The following is a 17,167-nucleotide window of genomic DNA, read 5'->3' as shown; positions in this document are numbered from 1 at the left end:
TGTATGTGTGTGTGTGTGTGTGTGTGTGTGTGTGTGTGTGTGTGTGTGTGTTTGTGTGTGTGTGTGTGTGTGTGTGTGTGTACTTCCTCTAACTCCAGACTCCTGATGAGAGGAATGTTTTGGTCACAGTCTGATGTGTTACTACTTATAAGCACATGTATGTATATCACATACGTATGATATGTTGTACATCCATGTGATATGTATCGATCATATATAATACATATACAGTATATATTATATGTGATTACTAATAAAGTTTAGAAGGTTTGTCGGGACTATTTCCTGCGGCGGATGGATCCACGTGTCCTGAATGAACACAACTTCTCTTCAGCCTCACAGATGATCAATAACGACACACACACAAGGTGACGCACACGCACACACCTGCTATTATGTGAGTGGTAATAAGACGTGGTCACCTGATCCTGGTGTTAACACAACCTGTGTGTGTGTCTGTGTGCGTTAATAAAGCCTCTCCGAGGTCACTGACTTGTCGTCTTTGTTCAAGTCGCTCGGCTCTTCATCCTCGAAGGTAAGACACTGATTTAAATAAAATCAATAAATAAATACGTGAACAAGTGTTTTGATTGGTTATCTGGAGATGATGCTCTTGAATTGATTGGTCCACAATTGTTTTGAAAAGAGTCTGAATCTCCATTTGAAACGTTTTGTTCAATCCAGATTATGATCCAAACTCAAACTAAGTCCAACACTTAAAGTGTCCTCTGACCGGCTTTGTGGGGACATTTGTCTCCAAAACTAAATGTTGTATCTTTCTTTTATTCCTTTTTGTTTGTCTAATCAAGACCTTCAGACACAACAAGCAGTTTTTTGAACATGGCTTTTTTTCTGAGATTTAAATAAAGCAATAAGGTCGTGTGGAACAAAATTGGTCAATATTCATAAAAAAAACATAAGACCTGGAGCAACACAGACCTTCTATTACTGCCTTTCACAATAAAAGCCCCAGACACATGACAACGTTCAGGTCTTTTTGTGTCGCTCGTGGAGGACTCAGGACCCGGATTTAAGGACCAGGTCCGGATTTAGGGACCAGGTCCGGATTTAGGGACCAGGTTGAGTTTGTAAGCGAAAGTATAGAGAACAAATGTGTTTGTTTGCTTTAGATGATGGACGAAGAATCAACGAAAAGGTTCTGTCAGAGGAATGAAGACAGAGAGAGACGAGCTCATGAGGTAACATGTTCATATCTATAAATACCCTTAAATGTGTGCACAAGCCGTCGTGTGAGGTTCAGGAGGAAGTAGGACTCAAACCCAGCTCGTAGTAACAAAAGGACGCGCTGCATTCACACACTGCAGCTACAGGAGCAATGTTGGGGTCTTCCCAAAGACACGTGGACATGTGGTTTAGCCTGAGCCGACCCTCTCATTGGGGGACGACAGTCAACCTTCAAACGGTCGTCCTGCCTGGAACTGTCTCAGTGCAAAGACAAAGGAGAAATGACACCTGCAGGACGTGGGAGAAGGACCACTGAGAACAAGGACACAAGCCTACAGCTGTAGATGTGATTTTCCCTCACAGGCTTCTGAATGTCCATCTGATGACCTGGATGTTCAAAGCACGATAAGAAATGACAGCGAAGGTGGAAGGATGCAGGGCAGCTCCTGACTGCTCTGAGACTCTGAGGGTGATCAGAAAAATGGTGGAAATATGTGACTCTGAATTCTTCTCAAACATACAGACCAGCCTAAACTTTTACTGAACTGTTGTCTATAAGCTGTGTGGATTTAGACTGATGTGATGGTAATATTTGTGGTGATAGTCCTCAGGCCAGAGGGTCTGCAGAAGTACGTGGTGTATTCCATAACTATGGTCTCACTCAGCGTGTGAAAGGAGGTTGCGACTCAGCGTTACATCTGAAAAACAGTGAACTATTTGCATCACATGTCATTTAGATGATGCTTTTATCCAGAGCGACTTACAACAAGTGCATTTAACCAGAAGGAAACAAACTCAGATCAACAAGAAACAACAAAGTGCATTTTTTGGTCAAGTTGTAGTCTGAATAGTGAAGTGAACTATTTGAATTTCAATGAGCTTATAGGTGGCTTCCATTGCAAAGTGAGGGATGTATTATTATTATTATTATTTTGTTAATGCTGCAGCAACCAAAGAGAAGGTTGTCAAAGATCTGGAGTCAGAACAGAGAAGAGCTCTGAGTCTACCTGCTGGTTTAATGATTCATGCGATTTAACAATAAATCCTTCATTAAACGGCGATGGAACAAAAAGAGGAAGAACAAACTGAGTGTGTTTGAACTTTGAAACGTCGATGAACCACAAAAAATACTTAATAATATTTAAAATAATCTTTATGAAGTTATGGCGACTCTGTTTAACTTTTACTGAAACACAAAAGGTCAGTTGATAGGAATGTTAAGGATTAAGAAGAGATCAAAGCCAAACCAAGTTTAAGTTTAACAGAATATCTTCTCTTTAGCCTCAGATGCGTAGACTCGTGTCACATGACTTCAAACTCAACTTCCCCAAATCCCCAAAACATCTGCAGCTCAAACTTTGTCACCACTGACTTGTGACTTTTATTATTGGACTGGAGACTTTTAACTTAAAAATACGTGGCACTTCCTCCTAAAACTCAAAGATTAGAAGTATTTAAATCTATTTTCATCCAATTTTAACCGATTTGATGGCAGCCAATCAGAATAGACCTCGAAAATCCCAATTTCAGTTTCATCAAATAAGCCGATTTCAACTTGTTATAAATAAGAGCCATTAGAAGTCCAGTTTAATGCTACAGTTTGTTAGTGTTTTAGTGGAGGTTTGTGGACAGAGTCTAACTACTTATTCACCCTCTGTCTCTATCTCCTACTTCCCTTTTGTGACTAATACACACACACACACACACACACACACACACACACACACACACACACGCACACACACACGCACAATGGTGCAGGCAGGGAGTAAAGTCCAGGTCACTCGGGACGAGAGAGAGATCACCGTCCTGCCGCGGAGGAAGACGGACGAACTGGACACCGCCAGGGTGAGTAGTCGACCACGCGAACACACACATTAATGGATATACACAACAACACACACACACACACAAGTCAACGTGACCCCTGAACCCTGAGAAAGGCTAACCGAAAGCAACAGTTGTTCATTGAAATCATTTTGACAGCCAAGACAAGAGTAAGACATTCCGTTAATAGTGTGTGTGTGTGTGTGTGTGTGTGTGTGTGTGTGTGTGTGTGTGTGTGTGTGTGTTAGATGTCTGACTCGTCCTCCTGCTGTGAGTCTTGCATCCGTCTGAAGGACCGATGTCCTCGCCCTCGTGGACTCCTCAGCCTGATTGTCACCAAAGGTAACGACCACTCAGCAACAACACTGGTCACCAGTCCTCTCCCTTCACTGGTCACCAGTCCTCTCCCTCCACTGGTCACCAGTCCTTTCCCTCCACTGGTCACCAGTCCTCTCCCTTCACTGGTCACCAGTCCTTTCCCTCCACTGGTCACCAGTCCTTTCCCTCCACTGGTCACCAGTCCTCTCCCTTCACTGGTCACCAGTCCTCTCCCTCCACTGGTCACCAGTCCTTTCCCTCCACTGGTCACCAGTCCTCTCCCTTCACTGGTCACCAGTCCTCTCCCTTCACTGGTCACCAGTCCTCTCCCTTCACTGGTCACCAGTCCTCTCCCTCCACTGGTCACCAGTCCTTTCCCTCCACTGGTCACCAGTCCTTTCCCTCCACTGGTCACCAGTCCTCTCTCTCCACTGGTCACCAGTCCTTTCCCTCCACTGGTCACCAGTCCTCTCTCTCCACTGGTCACCAGTCCTTTCCCTCCACTGGTCACCAGTCCTCTCCCTGCACTGGTTACCAGCACAATGTAAATCTATCCCTGTGTGTGTGTGTGTGTGTGTGTGTACGTGCAGTGTGTCTGTTTGCCCTGCTGTTCGGAGTCGTCTGGTCTGTAACAGGAAGTGAGTGTTTACCTGGAGGAAACCTGTTTGGCATCGTGGTCCTCTTCATCTGCTCCGTGCTGGGGGGGAAGCTGGTGGGAATGATCCAGCTGCCCACCCTGCCCCCCTTCCCTCCGCTACTTGGTACGACCCGACGCCTGAAACCAATCAAATCTGCTATTTTGTTTAAAAAGTGTGTGTATTACACATATAATTAAACATGTATATATTTAAGTAGTTACTATTTAAGAGGCTTTGATTGGCTGCAGGCATGCTGCTGGCCGGGCTGCTGCTGCGTAACGTTCCCTACGTCACGGACGCCGTCTTCATCCACACGCACTGGTCTTCAGCTCTGAGGAACATCGCGCTGTCAATCATCCTGACCAGAGCTGGGCTGGGCCTCGACCCGTCGGTGAGCGCACACACACATGCGCACACACACACACACACTTTGACACACACACCCGATGACCAGATGTGTTCATGCAGGCGCTGAGTCGCCTGAAGGCGGTGTGTCTGCGTCTTGCTATCGGCCCGTGCGTGATGGAGGCCTGCGTCGTCGCCCTGGTTTCTCACTTCCTGTTGGGTCTGCCGTGGGTGTGGGGCTTCATCCTGGGGTAACACACAGACACATGTCAACATATAAACATGTGGAAACTAGCTCTCTGTATTGGTACCATTGTGTTAAAAGTTGTGCATGTGTGTGTCTGTATTTGTGTGTCTGCGTGTAGCTTCGTCCTTGCTGCTGTGTCTCCGGCGGTCGTGGTCCCCTCAATGTTGCTCCTGCAGAGAGAAGGACTCGGAGTGGAGAAGGTAAAGCACTCAGATGACTCTGTGATTAAAAGAAACAAGAACCGGCTCTAAGAGGACCAGGAAGACCACCGACCCCTTAGGTACAACCAAAAACTACTCAGTGGCCACTGGAACCTCTTGCAGGACCGTTACAACCTCCTCAGCAGCCGCTAGAACCCTAGAGGGGCCTTTACAACCTCCTCAGCGGCCACTAGAACCATAGAGGGGCCTTTACAACCTCCTCAGCGGCCACTAGAACCATAGAGGAACCTTTAACCCTCCTCAGCGGCCACTAGAACCATAGAGGAACCTTTAAACCTCCTCAGCAGCCACTAGAACCTCTTAGCCGGCCAGTAAAACATCTTAAAGAAGCCTTGGAACCTTCTCAGTACTGCCAGTATCACCCATAATACCCAGAGAATATATTCTTTGTATTGATGTGATATTCCATCAATGTTCTATTGATGTTCCCTGTGGTTGTCCAGGGGATCCCCACCCTCCTTATGGCTGCCGGGAGCTTTGATGACATTCTGGCCATAACAGGGTTCTCTACCTGCCTGGGAATCGCCTTCTCCACAGGTCCGTACTGGAAAACATGCTCAACTTTACTCCATCGGGTTCCATCAGGTTCTACAGGCTGTTTTATCCTACAGGCTCAACGTGGATGAACATACTGAAGGGCCTTCTGGAGGTGGTGGGAGGGGTCATCGCCGGGATGATTCTGGGTCTTTTCCTGTGCTGTTTCCCCAGTAAAGACCAGGTCAGAGTCTGGTTCCATTTAAATCTTGATCATTTTTTCTTGACAATTTTCTAAATGTACTGTGTGTATATCTGCAGGAGGATCTGGTGGTCAGAAGGACTCTCATGTTGTTGGGTCTGTCCATATTTTCGGTCTTCTTCAGTCATGTCATTGGCTTTGCCGGAGCTGGTGGTCTCTGCACACTGGTTCTGGCCTTCCTGGCTGCGTTGGGATGGAAGACCGACAAGGTATTGCACATCTGGATCACGTTAATCCAGATCCAGACCTGTTTGTGCAACCTCAGCGTGGCCTTTGAACCGTGTTAATGGGTTTCCTCCAGATGGTCTGAGGTCAGTGGTTGTCTCCTTGTGTCCAGGCGCCGGTGGCAGCCATGGTGGGGACGTCTTGGGATGTGTTCCAGCCGCTCCTCTTCGGATTGATTGGCGCGGAGATCACCATATCGACCCTTAGCCCCAGCACCGTGGGTGAGAACCATGCGAGAACAGCACATCATTTGGACCTGGTCTCAGGAACCAGGAAGTGGGCCTTCTATAAACAAGCTTAGCAAACTGAACCTCCAGATGTGTTTTAAGCAGGTTATACTCTCTTGGGTTTACAGGTCTTGGTTTGGCCTGCATCAGTATTGGTCTGGTGGTCCGCCTGCTCGTCACCTTCTTGCTGGTTCATTACGGAGGATTTAACCTGAAGGAGAAACTCTTCATCTCTGTCGCATGGCTGCCCAAAGCCACCGTACAGGTCTGCAGAACCCCCAGAAGCTGATCACAGACCACAAGAACAACCCAAGGACCCCTGAGACTTTCTCAATGACTGCTCTGTCAATGATAACCTAGTACCTAAGGACCAATTTAATTAATTATAGGAACACCACAACCAACTGACACAACCAACCAACACTGACTTGACATGACCAGACTCTAAAAGATACCGACAATCTCCTAAGGAACCCATAGAATCATCTGCAGAAACCAAAAAAACACAGTGAAAAAACTACAAATTGTATGACTACATATGATTCCTATAACCACTTTTAGGAGGATGGGTTTCTCAAAAGGTTTAGAATAACCTTTTTATGGACCCTTATGACTACCTTCAAGACTCCTAGAAACCTCTTTGGTGACTCCTATGACTACATTTAAATAAGGTTGATGACTAGAACCAAGTAGGGTTCCTTGGCTTCTCCTGAAAAGAGAACCGTTCTGTACTGTTTTCTACAGATCACCTTTCTATTCTATAACAGATCCACTCGAAACCCTCTCTCAATCTGTCGAGAACCTTTCCACCTTCAAAGGGTGTGAACGTGAACCCACTTAGGAATCCCTTTCTATTTAAAGGGTTACATCTAAAACCACAAAGTGTCAGATGTTCTACCAAAATCCTGGAAAAACTCTTCAAAAAAGGTTATTTGGATGAAGGGTTCTTAATGGAACCTTTAGTGTTCAAAAAAGATTCTTCAGAAGCCAATGGTTGTGGGCGAAACCCGTTAGAACCTCAAGGATGGATCTCTTTCATTCCCTATCAGAATTTTCTTAGGGACCAGTAGAATCCCCCTCAGCAGTGTTTCTCAACTAGTGGGTCGCGGACCCGTTTGTAGTGGGTCGCGGGCCATTGCATGGAAAAAGAAAAAGTTTTAAAAAAAAGTTAGAAAAAAAAAAATTCATCCTGGGATTTTATTTTGAAGGGACTTTCTCTAATGCAGCGGAGTGTCGGTGTTTTTCCGGCTCGTCCGTCCATGTTTTCAGTCAGGCGGCAATTAGAACGCGGAAGCAGCCCCCACCAGCACCCTCCCGTTGACCGATCGAATTGGGTCGCGGCTCGTCATTAAGGGGTAAAGGTGGGTCCCGGAGCCAGACAAGTTGAGAACCACTGCCCTACAGGAACCACTTTAAGTGACCATCAAAAGGACCTGCAGAACCTACTCCGCTAGGGCCTACCGAAAGAGCACTGGAACCCATTAAAAGAGGCCTTGAACCTGTCATGTGCAATTGGTACTGAGGAGCAGGTTTTGAATGGTATATTTCTTTGTGTTCCAGGCTGCCATTGGCTCCAAGGCCTTGGACTTGGCGAGAGAGGAGGGGGATGAAACCTTGATTAAATTTGGTTTGGAGGTGCTAACGTTAGCCGTATTAGCCATCCTGACCACGGCTCCCATCGGGGCGCTGGGTATCGGACTGGCAGGGCCGCGCCTCCTGGCCCGGCAGGTCAAAGGTCAGTTGTCACATTCACATCAAAAAGAAATTAGGTCCGGACAAAATGTCCTCTCAAAGCAGAATGTCCTCTCTACAATGCTTTTATACTAAAACAGGTCTCCATAACGTTAGCGATACAAGTCTACACACAGTTTTTATTTGTACTTCAGTTTTGATGCTATTTTAGAATTTGGTTTACAGATAAATTTGTACATTTTATTCCTCATCATTCAACCCTTTGTGATTGTTACTTATTATAAAGGACAAAAAGGTCATGTTTTACTGACACTTATTTAAATCTCAGCAGATGACACAGAAGGCGGAGCTATGACTCCAAGCAGCTATGGGATTGGTCAAGAAAAGGACTGCGTGACCCTTGAGAGCAAGCTATAAGGCCTCTGATTGGACGAACAAAAAAGGCTGTCTATATCAATAAGTTAAAACCAGTGCACACGGATATGTTTTACTTTCTTTTGATGTGCTGATGCTTGTATTAGTTACCATCTCTGCTTAAATGTTCAGCTAGTTATGTGTTACATGAAACTCATTTGTTTGACACACAAGAAGTTATTTTTCTAAATCATAAAAATATCGTTGTTAAAATACGGACATATGAAGTGATTCATAACATCAACAGACCAACCGTCCAACAACAGCGTGGCATTATTTAAAATGATTAGTAGAAGAAGAAAGCTACCACACATTAAGGGACAGAGTGTATATATTAAAGCAATAAGGTTCGAGAGGCTGTGGTTTTTAACATTGACTAAACATACAGCCTCAAGTACCTTATTGCTTTTATAATACGGTTATCAGTGACCGTCCTGTGGCTGGAGACCAGTCCAGTGGACCCTGTCTCACCTGGACAGATCAGTCTGTCCTGTGGCTGGAGACCAGTCCAGTGGACCCTGTCTCACCTGGACAGATCAGTCTGTCCTGTGGCTGGAGACCAGTCCAATGGACCCTGTCTCACCTGGACAGATCAGTCTGTCCTGTGGCTGGAGACCAGTCCAGTGGACCCTGTCTTACCTGGACAGGTCAGTCTGTCCTGTGGCTGGAGACCAGTCCAGTGGACCCTGTCTCACCTGGACAGATCAGTCTGTCCTGTGGCTGGAGACCAGTCCAATGGACCCTGTCTCACCTGGACAGATCAGTCTGTCCTGTGGCTGGAGACCAGTCCAATGGACCCTGTCTCACCTGGACAGATCAGTCTGTCCTGTGGCTGGAGACCAGTCCAATGGACCCCGTCTCACCTGTCCAGTCAAGTGTGGACCAACTGGGACGGACTCCAGCCCTTATGGGACCGCTCGTTTTCAAAATAAAAGCCTGTTAGTTCTCAGAAATCAAACATCTGGAGTTGTAACTGAACTTTGAATCAGTTTTCTGTGTTTCCTGTGTTTCTTTTACTACTTTGGTAAACAGTTGTTATATTTCTTTGGTGTTTATTAAAATGTGTCTCTTGTATTTGTTAATTGCTGCGATTGTTGCCTTGACGACAGACTTCCTCTGTATTCCTCTATGTCAGTGGTTCTCAAACTGTGGGGCACGACCCTCTGGTGGGGGGCGGAGGAATTACAGGTGGTGCGTGAGGGGCTAGGGGCAAATGTTGATTTTAAAAATAAATAAATGAATAAAGATTTTTTGAAATGATTATTTTATTCATAATCCTTTATTAATCCCATGGGGAAATTATTTTATGCATTTTACCGTCGAGTTTTGGGTAAATTGTCGTTTTTTAAACCAGGGTCAGGCTGTGCCCTTCACACCTTAAGGTCACCGGAGACGAACCACACCACTGGGACAGGTGTGAGGACGCAGAAGTGAAAGTGAGTCATCAAGGAAAGGAGGCGAGCAGGTTTCGTGCGACCTTCAGGTGCATCACGTTAAAATCAGAGGCAAGTTTTCACTCTGACTGAATGAAGCTTTATAATCTTTATAATGTTCATTTTCACATTTTCATCTGACTCCTTTTTTCCACTTTTTGATTTATTTGTACTAATTTTATCCAATTCTGGACTTTTATATTCTGAAATAGTATTTATTTGACAAATGTTCAACTTCAATGATTGATAGCTAGAAAATATCAGTTTAGTTATTCATTATTTATTAAGTGTGTGTGTGTGTGTTTGTACGCGCGTGTGTGCGCGTGTTTGTGTGTGTGTGTGTGCGTGTGTGTGCGTGTGTGTGTGCGTGTGTGTGTGTGTGTGTGTGTGTGCGTGTGTGTGTGCGTGTGTGTGTGTGTGTGTGTGTCTGTGCCCACACACTCGTCTCATGTACCCTCTAAGAGAGGAAAACTCATCATGTTACTTTCTTAAGAACTCAAAGTGAGTTATTTCCGTCTGAAAGAAGACGAGCTGAGGAATGTGTGTGTGTGTGTCTGTTAGTGTTGGCTCTCTGCCTGTGTGTGTGTGTCTGTGTGTGTCTGACACACCCTCTAATGTCTCTCAGAGGATCACAACTCGGAGCAGAAGCGGACGGTTAAACGGTGAGTGAACGTTTCATGATATGAATAATAATTATTATTTAAAGAGTGCTTCACGACCTTTGAACTCCTCCTTAAGACCTTAAATGAACCCTTTACGGTTAAAGACCTTCATTTGTTTGTTAAACGCAACAAAATGTTACAGAGAAGAACAAAATCGGTGCCTTAAATACAAAAACAGAATTTCTTCAAAAGGACAAATTTGACTTGTTTTAATTTGCAGTTTTCTTCTAAAAATAAAACCCGAAAAATGATAAAACGATTCCCCAAAATGTCAGAGCAGCGTTGATGACAACAACAACAATTGTTCTAATTAATAATTATTACTAACCCATAGCACATATTTTATTATGTTTATCTGATTGCTGCACTACGTGGTCTTTATTTTACTGTCTTCACTTCTCTGTGTGTCCTCCTGATCCCGAGCAACTTCTCTCCTCATTGTCCGTCTGGATTTTGGGGATCAAACTCTTGGCCGACAGTGTAAACAGGGCTGAGGGAGGAGGTCAAAGGTCACATCCGGGGGTTTGAACGTGTTCTCCTTCAGTCTGAACGGCTCTATTGTTCATTTCAGTGTGAAGTGAGAAATGTATTTAACATTGTCAATAATATAAATATTCTACTTGGTATGTTGTATTACAGTACACACAGTACACACAGTACACACAGTACACACAGTACACATAGTACACAGAATACATGGAGTACACAGAGTACGCCATGTACTCAGTGTAGAATGTGAATGTGGCTTTGTTTAAAACTACCTGGCTGGTTTTGCCTGGTTTACATACCACACGCACACACACACACGCACACACACACACACACACACACACACACACATACTCTCACAAACACAAACACACACACACACACAGTCACACAAACACTCTCACATCTCAGACAGCACTTCCTGCTTCTCGGTGATGACTCATCTCATTTAAATAAAGTCTTTGTGTTTCAATAATTGATTTGTGTAGCGTGTTCGCTGTAAATACCTTTGTGTGTATTCCTGGCAGTCGGCCCGACACACACGCACACACCATGGGGAACACTGGCAACAACTCCTCCGTACCCACGGATCTGCTGGTGGCCTGTTTCCATGACGACGATGCCTTCAAGTACCGCGCCTACACCATCACCTACATGCTGCTGTTTCCTGTGGCGATCGTCAGCAACATCACAGCGCTCGCCGTCTTCTTCCTGCTGGGAAGCAGAAGGTTGGAGGCCCCTCCCTTCACTTCCATTCATCCTGTACCTTCATCTCCAAGACACACGACCATGTTCCTCTACTCAGGGAGGTTCTCCCTTTACTTCCATTCATCCTGTACCTTCATCTCCAAGACACACGACCATGTTCCTCTACTCAGGGAGGTTCTCCCTTTACTTCCATTCATCCTGTACCTTCATCTCCAAGACACACGACCATGTTCCTCTACTCGGGGAGGTTCTCCCTTCACTTCCATTCATCCTTCACCTTTATCATCAACACATAGAAACAGGTGTCTTTTTATTTGTGAGGTCAGTTGACTTCCACACAGAAGAAGAAGTAGCCTCAGGTCCCCGCTGCGTTAGCTTAGCATCAGTCGTGTATATATTCCATTCTAAAAGCCTCCACAGGGTAATTTTGTGACAGTTGTCTGCGGTTTGACGATGAAGCTTCATTGGTTCATCAAACACGGAACCCTTTCAGAGTAAAACACCAGCAGCTTGTCTCTCTCTCATAAAACGGTTCATATTTGCATATCAGTTTACCACCTGGCAAAAACATTTACATCCTATCTTTATCTTTTTGACATTTCATATTTAAGTCATAAAAATGAATTATGTTTTAAATGTTGCAGCTTTTTCTTTCATTTCTTTACCTTTTTTTCTTTTGTTTTCTAAATATCTTTAGATGTTTATTACAATATTGAATTTATTAATGTTCTGAAGATTTAAATGCTATAAAAGGTTGTACTATACAATATTCATACATCTTTGTTAACATTATCTCTTTTACTTTTTAGCTTTTTGTACTTTTTATCTATATTTCTTTTTCCTTAAGTTTCAATTTTTATATATTATTAAACATATTAGTTTGATTTTTATCTTCACTCTTAACTTTATAGATTTTTTATTTCGCTTTTATATTCATTCATTTATTGCAAAATATTATTTTATCCATGGATTTACATCATGTTGTTATCATTATGTTAGTAATAGCAACAACTATTTTTAACTATAAACAGCAATAAACTTACAGGTATCTTCTTCGTGTTTCCTGCTCAGGATCTCCGCCTCCTGCGTGGTCATGATGAACCTCGCCCTATCAGACGGATGCTTCTCCCTCACCCTCCCACTGCGATTGGCTTATTACTTCAGGGACGGAGTCTGGGACTTCCCTGATTGGCTGTGCCGACTGTGCGTCTTCGGCTTCTACCTCAACTTGTACACGAGGTAACACACAAACAGACACACTTTGTGTATTGATTATGTGTATCTCATACATTTAAGCTCCTCCCCCTTCCTCAGCATCCTCTTCCTGACTCTACTGAGTGTGCTCCGATGGCTCGCTGTCAATCATCCCCTCCATCATCGCGCTCTGGTCACGCCCCTTCGCACCCTATTGGTCTGCCTGGGAGTCTGGCTGTTTGCAGGCGCGTCCTCTGTCACCTTCCTCAGCAACGGAGTGACCATCAGGTGGGTTTTATCACCATTACATCGCTGTTATTGTATTCATTCAATTACAGGTTTGAAGCTTTATTACTGTATATTATAAATATTTTATACCTGTATGCAAACGTTCAGATGACCCAGGTGCCACTCGGCTCTCCAGAGGATGAACCCGTCAAATGTCAACGACCTCCTTCGGAGCCTCGTTATTCTTTCTTTTAAAGACGAGCTGCTCGTCTGTTTCTGTCTGAAGCCCCAGAAGAATCAAATGCTTCTGTGTTTCAGGAAGGGCTTCCCTCGCTGCTTCGAGCCGTCCAGCCCCTCCTCCTGGGGGCGCGTCCTGATCCTCAACTACGTGGCGTTGGCTCTGGGCTTCCTGCTGCCGTTCCTCACCATCATCGTCTGCTACAGCCGCATCGTCCTCCGATTGGCGACCCGCTTCGATGGAGGCCCTTTGGGCGGCGTCCGCCGGCGCACCGGCCAGCGCTCGTTGCGCCTTGTCGCCGCGGTGACGGCCACCTTCCTGCTCTGCTTCCTGCCCTACCACGTGATCCGGACCCTGCACCTGCACGCCGTGTGCGGCGAATGGGACTGCGGCGTCACGGTGGCGCTGCAGCGCGCCGTGGTGGTGACGCTGTGTCTGGCGGCGTCCAACAGCGTGGTGAACCCGCTGCTGTACTACTACTCCACCAGGACCTTCAGGAACCACATGAGGGACGCCCACTCCTCCCTACAGAGGAGGGGGTCCACGAGGCCCCACCCGGCCCTGAGCAGCAGGAGGAACACCCTCACTGAGAGAAAAGCACTGGACTAGATCCACACTGTCCTGCTCCTAAATAGTGAAACAAGCTTAAACCGGACTTATAATGACTCTTATCTATAACAAGTTGTAAATCAGCTTATTTGATGAAATTGCACTTTGTTGTTTCTTGTTCTTCTGAGTTTGTATCTCTACGGTTGAAATGCACTTTTTGAGTCGTCAGCTACGTGACATGTGACGAAATGTAATGAAGAACAACATGATTGACATCACAACGCTATGAACTGTGGGTGTAGCATTCCTGGCTGAATTATGGTCTAGTCTTAAACTGATGGTCCATCGGTATTTTATTGAACACACCGTAAAATAAATATTAACACTCATTAGCATCTTATCCCTTAGATGCATAAGTGGGTCAAAAATGACCCGATGAGGTTGTTTTATTGAAATATCTTCGTAATGAAAAATTTTTATCATTTCATATTCCAGGTATTCTTCAAAAAACATGTTGTTGATATAATACCATTAACATTTTTAACTTACCTTTTATACATTTTAAGAAATTGTAGTTTTTGTACTACTACCCCAAGCTTCCATAAGTGTGTAAAAAATATAATATTGTGTGTGTATCTTTCATGACTGTTTATTTATCAACAGATTAGCCTACTTTATAACTAGCTAACACGAGCTAGCTAACACGAGCTAGCTAACTGAGATAACTAACATTACTATACAGTATGGTGTGTGTGCGTGTGTGTGTGTGTGGTATGTAAACCAGGCAAAATGTATTTATTTAGGTACTTATTGATCTATTGAAAACATTAATTTCATGTTTCCTCCACGATGTGGTGGCTGCTAGACAGACATCTGAAGTGCTGGATGATGGAGAGGCCGTAACGGGGTTGGACTCTGAGTCTGAAATCTATGATGAAGACTCAAGACTGTTGTCCAGGTGGAAGTCGTCCAGAAATCCAACTGAACAAGATCAATCTGACTCAGAAGAGTCCTCTGAAGAAGAAAGTGTCCAAATCATGTCCAACAGAATGAGGCGGGCTCTTACTGGAGCGGGTTCCCTCCCACCCAGAACCACCCAGAACACAGAGCCACAATATCCTCACAAGTCCACTGTAAACCCAGATTACTGAAGCAGTGGAAAGGTGTTTGGTGACAACAGCCACAACCCAGCTGCAGGAAAGAAGCAGACAGGGTCAACCAAAGGGAAAGAGGTGTCACATCTAGTAACAAAGATCGCAAAGTCAACAAAAGGTGGGAAATGCAGTGTGCAACGAGCCAGAAACAGGTAGTTTGTCTGAACTGCAGTCCAGGTGTCCAGGTGTAGAGGGTAGAGGTGCTACCTAGTCCAGGTGTAGCGAATAGACGTGCTACCTAGTCCAGGTGTGGTGGGTAGAGGTGCTACCTAGTCCAGGTGTAGAGGGTAGAGGTGCTACCTAGTCCAGGTGTAGCGAATAGAGGTGCTACCTAGTCCAGGTGTGGTGGGTAGAGGTGCTACCTAGTCCAGGTGTGGTGGGTAGAGGTGCCACCTAGTCCAGGTGTAGCGAATAGAAGTGCTACCTAGTCCAGGTGTAGTGGATAGAGGTGTTACCTAGTCCAGGTGTAGCGAATAGAGGTGCTACCTAGTCCAGGTGTAGAGGGTAGAGGTGTTACCTAGTCCAGGTGTAGCGAATAGAGGTGCTACCTAGTCCAGGTGTGGTGGGTAGAGGTGCTACCTAGTCCAGGTGTGGTGGGTAGAGGTGCCACCTAGTCCAGGTGTAGCGAATAGAGGTGCCACCTAGTCCAGGTGTAGCGAATAGAGGTGTTACCTAGTCCAGGTGTAGCGAATAGAGGTGTTACCTAGTCCAGGTGTAGCGAATAGAGGTGTTACCTAGTCCAGGTGTAGCGAATAGAGGTGCTACCTAGTCCAGGTGTAGAGGGTAGAGGTGTTACCTAGTCCAGGTGTAGCGAATAGAGGTGCTACCTAGTCCAGGTGTGGTGGGTAGAGGTGCTAACTAGTCCAGGTGTAGTGGGTAGAGGAGCTACCTAGTGCAGGTGTGGTGGGTAGAGGTGTGTTTTTCAACTGTAGAGGCTTTCTGCTGTTCTGATCAATCAATCAATCAAACTGTATTTGTAGAGCACCTTACAACAGCCAAAAGGTGCACAAGGCGCTTTCCAGTTAAAACAACAAAACAGTGATGTCGTTGGGGAGTTCATTGCATCATTCAGGAGCCAGGACCCCATAGTCAGGATGTTGTTGAGTGTTTAGCTGTGTGAAGGCGTTGCATTCTGGGTGAGCTGTAGAGGTCGGATGCCGCTGGGGGGGAGACCTGCTGGGAGGGAGACCTGTTGGGGGGGGGGACCTGCTGGGAGGGAGACCTGCTGGGGGGAGACCTGGGGGGGTGAGTTAAGGCGTGAGATGAAAACAGTCTTCTGAGTGAGAAGGGAAGATGTTCTCCTGATGTTGTGCAGTTGGCAGTGAGACTGTCGAGGGTCACATCGAGCTTCAGGGAGAGAGCAGAGCCCGGATAAATCAGAATGACATTCCTTTTATATAAATACACGTGTATAGTAAAGTATTTTAAATAAATACCTAAGAACATACTTGTAAAGGTAAATGCTTATTTTGTAAGTTCATTCTTTGGGGATAAGGTCAAAACACCAATAACAGACTTTTTGGTTTATCCAAAATAATCTAGTTGCCAATGTCTTCTTGTTTAATTTATCTAACGGCGCCCCCTGTGGTCACTCTGCACTCATTACGTCACAGGAGGAAATCCCTCCTCACGGAGGTCAAAGGTCGAGCACAACGATCTACATGGCAACATTTAGAGAAAATTCCATTTGGGTTCAATTTGTACAGATTTGTGTGTTTGTATGTGTGTGTTTCCTGACCATCGTCTCACACACACACAGACACACACACACACACACTCATCTTCACCCTCTTACCTGGGGTCGCGTTGAGGGGGCAACAGCACAGCAGGGGACCCCAAACTTCCCTCTCCCGGCTCTGACTGGGGGATCCAAGGTGTTTACACCTGGTCATGGGTCTTCTCTGAGTCCTCCTCCAAGGCTGTCTGTGCCTGGAACACCTCCCTACTGGTTGTGAACCGCTGCAGTGAGAGCTGGAGGTCACGGTGAGAGCTGGAGGTCACGGTGAGAGCTGGAGGTCACGGTGAGAGCTGGAGGTGAGAGCTGGAGGTCACAGTGAGAGCTGGAGGTCACGGTGAGAGCTGGAGGTGAGAGCTGGAGGTCACGGTGAGAGCTGGAGGTGAGAGCTGGAGGTCACAGTGAGAGCTGGAGGTCACGGTGAGAGCTGGAGGTGAGAGCTGGAGGTCACAGTGAGAGCTGGAGGTGAGAGCTGGAGGTCACAGTGAGAGCTGGAGGTGAGAGCTGGAGGTCACGGTGAGAGCTGGAGGTCACGGTGAGAGCTGGAGGTGAGAGCTGGAGGTCACAGTGAGAGCTGGAGGTGAGAGCTGGAGGTCACAGTGAGAGCTGGAGGTCACGGTGAGAGCTGGAGGTGAGAGCTGGAGGTCACAGTGAGAGCTGGAGGTGAGAGCTGGAGGTCACAGTGAGAGCTGGAGGTGAGAG

General features: G+C 45.8%; 2 protein-coding genes across 2 annotated transcripts; both read left to right on the top strand.

The window, feature by feature from the left end:
• The first annotated feature begins 2,959 nt into the window (after positions 1-2,959).
• On the top strand, positions 2,960-9,281 carry LOC119222563 (sodium/hydrogen exchanger 9B2). The gene is made up of 13 exons (XM_037479309.2): positions 2,960-3,033; positions 3,261-3,354; positions 3,921-4,091; positions 4,217-4,359; positions 4,437-4,564; positions 4,679-4,760; positions 5,225-5,318; positions 5,393-5,499; positions 5,577-5,726; positions 5,855-5,963; positions 6,098-6,234; positions 7,530-7,704; positions 7,990-9,281. Exons 2-13 carry the CDS (start codon positions 3,261-3,263, stop codon positions 8,076-8,078), a joined length of 1,479 nt encoding a protein of 492 aa, XP_037335206.2. The 5' UTR covers positions 2,960-3,033; the 3' UTR covers positions 8,079-9,281.
• Positions 9,282-10,115: 834 nt separating this feature from the next.
• Positions 10,116-14,174, top strand: cysltr3 (cysteinyl leukotriene receptor 3). Its single transcript, XM_037479377.2, has 5 exons — positions 10,116-10,170; positions 11,187-11,387; positions 12,439-12,606; positions 12,682-12,849; positions 13,108-14,174. Exons 2-5 carry the CDS (start codon positions 11,212-11,214, stop codon positions 13,634-13,636), a joined length of 1,041 nt encoding a protein of 346 aa, XP_037335274.2. The 5' UTR covers positions 10,116-10,170; positions 11,187-11,211; the 3' UTR covers positions 13,637-14,174.
• The last annotated feature ends 2,993 nt before the right edge of the window (positions 14,175-17,167 follow it).

The sequence above is a fragment of the Pungitius pungitius genome, chromosome 1 (assembly GCF_949316345.1).
Source record: "Pungitius pungitius chromosome 1, fPunPun2.1, whole genome shotgun sequence".
In the NCBI taxonomy this organism is placed as follows: Eukaryota; Metazoa; Chordata; class Actinopteri; order Perciformes; family Gasterosteidae; genus Pungitius; species Pungitius pungitius.
Note: the sequence above shows the minus strand (reverse complement) of the source record. Positions and strands in the feature narration are given on the sequence as shown.

Coding starts and splice junctions, on each gene's coding strand:
- LOC119222563 (XM_037479309.2), top strand. CDS start 3,261: ATGTCTGACTCGTCCTCCTGCTGTGAGTCTTGCATCCGTCTGAAGGAC. Junction 4,360..4,436: donor GGCTGGGCCTCGACCCGTCG/GTGAGCGCACAC, acceptor GTGTTCATGCAG/GCGCTGAGTCGCCTGAAGGC. Junction 5,727..5,854: donor TGGGATGGAAGACCGACAAG/GTATTGCACATC, acceptor CCTTGTGTCCAG/GCGCCGGTGGCAGCCATGGT.
- cysltr3 (XM_037479377.2), top strand. CDS start 11,212: ATGGGGAACACTGGCAACAACTCCTCCGTACCCACGGATCTGCTGGTG. Junction 11,388..12,438: donor TTCCTGCTGGGAAGCAGAAG/GTTGGAGGCCCC, acceptor TTTCCTGCTCAG/GATCTCCGCCTCCTGCGTGG. Junction 12,850..13,107: donor AGCAACGGAGTGACCATCAG/GTGGGTTTTATC, acceptor TCTGTGTTTCAG/GAAGGGCTTCCCTCGCTGCT.